The sequence below is a fragment of the Elephantulus edwardii genome, unplaced genomic scaffold (genome assembly GCF_000299155.1).
Source record: "Elephantulus edwardii isolate Elephantulus edwardi_28Jun2011 unplaced genomic scaffold, EleEdw1.0 scaffold00003, whole genome shotgun sequence".
Taxonomy (NCBI): domain Eukaryota; kingdom Metazoa; phylum Chordata; class Mammalia; order Macroscelidea; family Macroscelididae; genus Elephantulus; species Elephantulus edwardii.
This window is the reverse complement of record NW_006399753.1, coordinates 4,548,333-4,556,945: the sequence shown is the minus strand read 5'-3', so window position 1 is coordinate 4,556,945 and position 8,613 is coordinate 4,548,333. Positions and strand designations below refer to the sequence as shown.

Below are 8,613 nucleotides of genomic sequence, written 5' to 3'. Positions count from 1 at the left end.
ATTATTTCTATTCTATTCTACTCTATTCATTATTATATCTATGACATATATTATTGCAGATCTATAAATCCATCTATTTATATTTCTAAAGTTGTGTCCCTTTGGGTGCCTACAGCGATAGACAAGAGAGAGCCAACTTTATAACAGCTCCACCCTGTGTCCCTTTATCCTCAGTCTGTTCCTACCGCTCAAACATCACATCTCCCCATGGACGTTCCTAAAGGTAGGAACTGCATGTGCCCCATGCACAGCCCCTCGCAAAGCCCCTGGTGCAGCCCATGCTCAGCCCCTGGGGAAGCCCCCCGTGCAGCCCCTGGGGAAGCCCTGCGCGCAGCCCCTAGGGACCCCCCCCCCCCGCGTAGCCCCTGGGGAAGCATGCCTTTGACACCATCATTCAGCAGCACAGGGAACTCACTGGGTTTCCGGGAGAGCCAGGGTCTCCCGGGGAGCCAGGTGATCCATTCTTCCCCTGGGGAAAGAAAGAGAAGGGGGGAGTCTGCCAACATCGTCCACCAGAGCATCTCAGGGAAGCATGACGGGAGGGTGGGAAGATTCCAATGGGTCGTTGTCTTCCTCTGAAGATGCTTTTCAGACAAAGGACTCAAACATACCAGGTGTACTTGAGGACGGTGCAAGAGTTGGTTCTATTACCATGAGATTACCAAGACTGGAGTCAGGCGACAGCTAATAGCAATGAAAGATCCTAATATTTAACTCATTGTTGTGGAACTAATTGATTGTGGCTTCATGCGTGAATTAGTCTAGCTCACTAACTGTCATCCGTGGCACAGACACAGTAGTATTCCGTCACAATCACATGTTCTCCCATCAGCCCAGGTGCTTCCCTACGGATCAAACACATTTAACCCATTTGATCCATAGAGAGTAAAAAATGGAGCTCAAGAACCTTCTAGCTTGGGTGTAGTGATGATAGAAACTCTGCAACTAGTATTTCAAATACCAGCAGGATCACCCACAGTGGACTGGACAGGTTCCAGCTGAGCTCTCAGATTGAGAGAGAGACTAGCAGGAAAGGCCTGGCGACCTGACTTTTTCAAGTTAGTCCATGAGACCATCTGGATCACAACAGAGTATTGTCTGAAGCGGTGCTGGGAGAGGAGTCGCCTGGGTTAGGAGGCATCCAAAATACACAGTGGCCACAACAGTGGAGCCACAGACACTGACCATCAGGAGACACTGCAGAGTCAGGCAGAGTTCTGGTCTCTGTAAGGTTGCCAGGAGTGAAGCCTGACTTGAAGGGAACAAGAGACAAGCCCATTGTTGACCTGACAAATCTATTACCCCTGAAATCCATGGGCACCTACCCAGGGCTGAGTCGACCACTTGTCCTGTCCCTTCTCCTGCTATCGCCTCTCCTTCTGGGTGGCTATGCTGTGGCATGACCTCCTCTTCAGTCTCTGTCCCCACCATCCAGCCCAGCACCAATGCACAGGGCAAAGGGACTGACTCAAGATTGTCATGGAAACCATCTCCCAACAACCCTGTGATATCCCGTCCTGCCATCCTTCTGTGAGGCACGCCTTCACAGCCGTCTCCACTCCAGGGATCACTGGACATTGGCCTTGCACTTCTCACAAGCCAGGACCATCTTCCACTGCAGAACATGCCCACTGCTCAAACACAGGCTAGCAGTATCGTCGTTTTACAAACAGGGGAACTGAGGCATAGGAGGGCAGGCAGCTGAGAAGGAAGTGGAGGCCATGGTCTCAGGCATCACTGCCGCCGCTCCCCACCTGCCCCGGTCAAGCTGAGACCATGAGGTCCTGGCAATGGCTGTTATTAGCTGCTGTAAGGTACAACTCTGCCTCGCATCAGCCTTCACATCATGGATCAAACCGCGGTGATCTATAGGGTTTTCACTGGCTGAGTTTCAGATGCATTGCCAGGCTGTTCTTCCTGGTCTGCCTTACTCTGGAACCCAAGCCTCCACCTGTTGCCATGGGAATGACCACAACTCACGCTCAGTGTGCACGTTCAGTATCATCACAACACAAGCCTCTGCTAAGAGACACAGGTGACTACACTGTGCAGCAGGCAGGAACTGAACCTGGGTCCCCACAGGGAAGGGGGAGGACTTTACTACTGCGCTTGGCACTTAGGGATCACAAACACTCCTTCACTCTGTGTCAACCAGATGCTGACAGTGTATGGGGGCGCTTCCTGCCCCTCAGCTCACTTGACCCTCGCTGGAAACTTGCAAGGTGAGGTCTTTATACCTAAAGCAGAGATAAGGAAACTGAGGCACAAAGCTAGCACTGAGGTCTCAATATGGTCCTCTGCTGCCATCGCCTGACTTGCAGACAAGCCTGCCTCACCCCTCCCGACGAGTGCCGGATGGAGAAGAGATGAGGCTGGCTCCCTCGCACCCCTCCACCCACCCACCCATCTGTGTCTCTCTAAAAATACACTCCTGGCTGGTCCCTGTGGTAATTATATCTCTCCTCCTTCTCCCTCTGGTCTTCCGTTTGCAGGGAGAAGGGCCAAGTCATATCAGCAGGAGGGGAAGCATGCACGGCTCTTCCCAGGAGGAGATGGGTGTGGCCCTGTGCTCCTCAGTCTTCACCCCACTTGCCCAGGGGTGACGCCAGTCTCTGCCATCTGGAGTGGAAGCCTCAGATCTCCCGCCCTAAATGCTCGAATCCCAAGCTCCTGCTCCGACCCCCTTCTGTGTGGTGCGCCCTTCATTCAACTCAAGGACAGCCGCATACAGGGACCCTCAATGCATCTCAATGCATCTGACCAGCTGGCATCCCCCAACTCTGCTCTGCAGCTGTGGGGTCTGCAAAGAAACAAGGCAGGCTGTGAGGTGCCAGGCAGGTCCCTCATTTTTCTGTGCCTCCGGTTCCTGTCTGCAAGAGGGCAGAGTGATGCACCAGCTTCATGGAGCTTGAGACAGACTGCGAGAATCAGTGGACAGACAGACTGGTATCCCGGTCCTGAATCTACAGGGGCTCCCTGCGAGGCGCGAAGGGCATTTTGGAGGCACCCCCGTGAGGCACTGCACACAGGTCATAAAGCAAAGTGTGTACAAATTGTTGAGCAGGAAATGCATTTGCTCTGTGAATGTCCACACAAATAAGAAGGTTGTTGGCTTGTTTGGTTTTTTGGTGGATGTTTGTTTGTTTTCAACAACAAAAAAGAAAGGGTGGTATAAGCTGGTGAAGATCGTGGCACAACTTGAGGAAGGTGTCTGTGCCTCAGGCCTGGAGAGACGCTGGGATTAGAGATTATTATGCTGTGTTATGTTCCAGCAACACCAACATCAAAATAAAAGTGATCATAAAAAAGAAAAGAGTCAGCTTGTCAGAGAAATAACCTAGGACCTGCCTGGATAAGTTTAAAGCAAACAGAAAAGTAAACAGTCGGCCTGCAGTAGGCGTTGACTGTTGGGAGCACACTCTTGGGCTGTTTCCCGAGTTTAACGTGGTCTTTCCAGGGACTACACAGAGTCCTGCTGAGAGCAGAACACCTCCAGGCCAAACCCATGTCTGCTTACGGCCCCTGAGGCAGTTCACGCTGCATCTGGAGCCAGGCTGTGCACCCCACCCAGCATCCACGCACATGGTCACACTGTGCACACAGTCCAGTGAGCCGCTCCCTGTCCTGGGCCTTTGAGCACCGCCACTCTCACTCGTGCATGAGTCCATCAAGGACACATCTATTACAACCCTTGGAGGAAACACGCGGGGAAGGCAGAACCAAAGGGCCACCTTGTCCCCAGGTGGGGAGACTGTGGTGTAGCCCAGTGTCCATCACTTCTGAGCCTGGTGCCATGAGCAGGTCACAGGACTGATTAAGTGGATTCTTAGAATTGTCCCATTTCACAGATGAGAACACTGAGGTCCAGGAGGGGCAAAACAGCTCACCGAGTTCACTGAAGGAGCCAGAATCAAGCACAGGTGGCCTCACTCACTTTTAACCCCATACTCAGTGCTGCAGGCAGGAGGGTCCTCAACCAGGTGCTTCTGACCACCTGGGGGTTCTGGGGTGACACTTCTCAACACACTGTTCCTACCACCCTTGCCCTAGCATCCTTTCAGACAAGCTTCCTCTAATCCTCCATGACATTTTAATACCACAAGTACACTGTTTAGATGTTTATATGCTACATGCATCTCTGTGCTTGATACACAAAAATAAGGAGCCAGTGTTTGTCCTGTTGGAAGTGAAAGAGCCCGCTGAGAAAGCATGCTTCCGGACCAGCCCACAGGGTGCCTCAGAAGAACAGCCTGGCAACCCGCTAACAACACACAGGCCTGCACCACAATCAGCCTTGAGGACTGTCCTGGTGAGACATGGGGCGAATTCACCTCAAACCCACACTCACCGGCAGGCCCCTCAGTCCTCGGGGCCCCTGCGGGCCTGTGGGTCCAGCATCCCCCTGCAACAAAGAAGAGTCATATCATCACCGTCCCTCAGGAAGACAGGAGTCCACCATGGCCTCCAGGCAGCTCCAGACTTGGCGAGGTCACCTGAGAGCTGGCCAGCCTGTGTCCACGCTGCCTGAGCTGTAATGGCCAGGGACACCAGTGGGGGACACATTCAGTTCACATACGGGCAGATCTGGCTTGATCTGCTTCACTTCACTGTTCTTCGGAGCAACTGCAGATTTTAAAGTTAAAGGTTATGGCGACCCCACATCAAGCAAGACTATCAGCTCCATCAGCTCCATCTCCCCACCGCCGGGCTAATGAAGACCCTCTGTGTTGACTGTGTTAAATCTCCCAACATCTCAGACTTTGTCCTTAATGCTGTTGTAACTTGGCAGACACAGAATGTCAAACAACTTTTCTGTGCACGGGGAAGCAACAAGACCAAAAAGTCATGTGACTCGGTCTATTACGATGCCCACTTTCCCTCAACATCTTGGAACTGGAGCTGCAGTATCTCCAGGGTCTGCGAGTCACGTGGGTCTTGGTGTCCCGGAGCCGAGGAAAGTTCTGTGATATCACACCGAGGTCTGGTAAGTGCATGGCAGCGTCGTGGAAGGAGCCCTGGTGGTGTTGTGTGTGAAAAGTAGGGCTCCCAGTGGAAAACCAGGTGACCTGAATCCACCAACTGCCCCTCAAAGGCTGGGAGTTCAGATCCTCTACCTGCTCTGAAGGAGAAAGATGGGCAATCTCTTCCCGTAAATATTTCGGCCTCAGACATGAGTAGGAGGGCAAGTGTGGGTACGACTAAACTTGATGGCAGTGGGTGTATTAAAAATAAACAAAACACCCCAAACGACACCTTGGCAGCTTATGCCCAGAGCAATGTTGGAAAAATGGCCCCGAACAGACTTGCTCTGCACAGGGCTGCCACTGGACTCCACTTAGTAAAAATGCAGTGTTTGCAAAGTGCAGTAAAGTGATGTGAGACAAAACAGGTATGCATATAGTGCCCCATGGGGATACAGTGCCGCCTGGTCCCAGCTCCAGGCCACACTCCTGAGCCTGACACCCCCCTGACTGTCACGAACCAACCTGGTCACTTTGCTCCGGAACTGTTTCTTCATCCAAAGAAATGGGGTAAGGATGCTACTTGCCTTGCCCTGATCGCAAAACCAGAGAAATGAGGGTGGTCTTGCCAGGTGATGTGTGTGCAGGGAGTACACACGTGCTCATGTCAGGAGGATAGGGTGTGCACAGGGTGTACACAGTGGGTCATAGTGGGAGGAGGGAGTGTGTACATGCATGTGTCATGGTGGGAGGATGGAGTGTGTACAGGGTGTACACAGTGTGTTATGGTGGAGGATGGAGTGTGCACAGGGTGTACACAGTGTGTCATTGTGGGGGATGGAGTACGTACACATGTGTGTCATGGCGGGAGGATGGAGTGTGTACAGGGTGTACACACGTGTGTCATGGTGGGAGGAGGGAGTGTGTACACACGTGTGTCATGGCAGGAAGATGGAGTGTGCACAAGGAGTGCACATGTGTGTCTTGGTGGGAGGAATGGGTTCATGGCCACTTTGAGCAGTGAGGATGGAGAGATAACTTGAAAGGCTAACGACGTCCATAGAAGAACAGATACACTTGCCCATGGATGGCGCCAACATGAGATAAATCACAATGGGTCCAGGAAGTCCTGCCCTGGCATCCAGACCCCAGCAGGACTGATGCCAAGGTGTCAGCGGGTGAGACCAGCTGGATCTGTGGTGCAGCTGAGCCTTCATGATACCATGTCTGGGGGTCTTTTCTGGTCCCTTTTTACACCTCCACCTTGCACGGGCCCGTTTTGGCTGCATAGAACACCCATATTTATGCCATTTCCTGGAGACCCTTGCCAGGCGTGGTAGAGACAGGTGTGACTACATGGATCTCTGATGATGCCCCAGTCCCAGAAATACCACTTTTTGGGGTCTCCCTGGCCCCTCAGTGATGCACATGTTCTTACAGCCTTGCTTACCCATGGGGTCAGCCCATCCCCATGAGATGCCCACACTTACATCTTTTCCTGGAGACCCTTCCCAGCCAGGGGGACCGATGGCACCAGGCTCTCCCTAGAAGGGGAAGCAGAGATTCAGAGTCCCTTACGGAGGACGAAGCTGCAGACCACTACCCCATCTCCAGGGTTTCTGGGGATCTGGGAGGACAAAGGTCCAGAAGGACCACCTAACAAGCAGTCCCTGACTGAGGATAAGTTAGTCTCTCTGCAGGATCCTGGCCCAGCTGAGGTCAAGTGCACCCAAGGCCTTTGTCATACTGTAAGCTGAGGTCAAGTGCACCTGAGACCTTTGTCATGCTGTAAGCTGGGGTCAAGTGCACCTGCAACCTTTGTCATGTTATGCTCAGAGCCACTTGAGAAAGGAGGTCAGCAGAGGGCCAGCATTCTCCTCTCCTGCTCTGTGACCCTCCCTGCATGCTACGCTATCTAGAGCATGACTAGGATGTAACCAGCTGAGCTCAAGCTGTCCTTCAGTCAGGGACACTTGGAAAAGGTAGAGAAGGTTAAGGGCAAGAAGCCCGTCTCAGGGGTCCTCCAGTGTGGGTCAGCTGTGCAGGTCCATCTCTAAGTTCTGGCACCATGGAGCACCCACCCTTCTGGCCTTGGCCTTTTCCTCCATAAATAGCCCTTGGCTCACAGCACTCATTCACCATGCCTCACACAGTCAAGAGACCAACCTTCACCCACACCGCGCCAGCCACACTGGTGTTTATGTCAGTATCTGCCACCCAGAAAGTTGTTCTAGAGGAATTAGACCCGGAGAAGGTGGATGCCCCATGGCGCCCACTGCTAGGGGCTCACTCTTCATCTCAGGTAACCAGACGCTTCACCCTCCTGCACACATAGTTGTCAGCTTGGTGTCATTCTCAAGATGAGGTGTCTACTTACCCGGGGGCCAGGGGCACCAGAATCGCCTGTGTGTCCCTTGAAACCCTGGAAGGAAGAGAATGAAGCGATGACACTAAAGCCACTTGGCAGGGCACAGAGAGCAGCTGTCAGGGACAGCAGCCCTGCTGAGAACTCACGCCCTCTCAGTGCTTCACCACGAGCCCCTCATTCAGGGATTCACCTTGGTCCCTCATTGGCCATCGAGTGGAAGTCAGCTTACTGTGCCAAGTTCATTGTCAAGTACGTGATGACTAAGTAACTAGCTCAAACCTTCCTCCTAGTTCATCCTATAGTTGTGGGTGAGGCTGTGGGATTGGATTCACAGCTCCCAGAATTCTGGGGCATCACCCCAGATGTTTGCTGAACCCCTGGTCTTCCCAGACTCACAAAACTTGGTTGGGACCTTCTGAACTCCTTTGAGAGTTAGGTGGGTCCTTGTGGACGTTACCCTCACTCGGAAAGAGAGGTCTTCAGGCCATCTTCTTGTTCCTATCACCATTGCTGGATCCACTCAACACCCACAGTCCAGGTCAGCTCAGGGAAGCTCATCCTTTCCATAGGGTGGTATCCCCCTGCCTACATGAGCACCCCAGGGGGGTTACAGCCTGAAATTCCAATACAGAGCTTCAATTCCCCGAGCTTCTCAAGTCCAGCCTCTCAGAGACAGAGGTCAGCTCTTCTCTGCAGCCACATAAACTTGGCAAAGGTGCCAACAGAAGCAGCATTCAATGCACCAGGGACCTGACATTCCTTTGGAGTCCTCCTTTATTAACTATCATGACCAAAGTGAAAGGGATTTGAGCCCCATTTCCAAGAAGCAGCAGAAGCTCAGAAAGGTGCCTGCCTGTTGGACGTTGTAACGTTAACAATGAAATGAAAGCGGAACACAGGCTTGTCCAGCCCATGCTGCTCTTCAAAGCTTTCGCAGACCTGTGATGAGTCAGCCGATAAGGACGGGTTTGCGTTAGCTCCCCAGATTTCTAACCAAATCTCTACACCAAGTAAGACTCTACAACCCCCAGATGGGAGGTGGATGTTCTTTGGCTCGCTAGGTATCTAACCTCGGCCCCTATGGTGAGCAGGACTCCCCAGAGTTCCCAGCTGGGACGGTCATGCCTCCAGCCCTGTTTCAAAGAGGGTGTTGTACTGCTAAGGTAAAAGCCACGCTTCTCTGGAATTTTTAATCCACCAGTGTACGCCAGGGATGCATCCTATCTCCATACCTTTTCAACCTATATGCAGAACAGATTATCCGGGAGGCTGGGCTCTATGAGG

At 52.6% G+C, this 8,613-nt stretch overlaps 1 protein-coding gene across 1 annotated transcript in view; it reads right to left on the bottom strand.

The window, feature by feature from the left end:
- The window catches only part of COL22A1 (collagen, type XXII, alpha 1), a 210,880-nt gene that overhangs the window by 19,188 nt on the left and 183,079 nt on the right, over positions 1-8,613 (bottom strand). Inside the window, exons 48-51 of the mRNA XM_006879451.1 lie at positions 7,339-7,383; positions 6,452-6,505; positions 4,349-4,402; positions 416-469 (exon numbers count right to left, since the gene is read on the bottom strand). Coding sequence (XP_006879513.1) covers positions 416-469; positions 4,349-4,402; positions 6,452-6,505; positions 7,339-7,383 — 207 coding nt within the window. The remainder of the gene's footprint in view (positions 1-415; positions 470-4,348; positions 4,403-6,451; positions 6,506-7,338; positions 7,384-8,613) is intronic.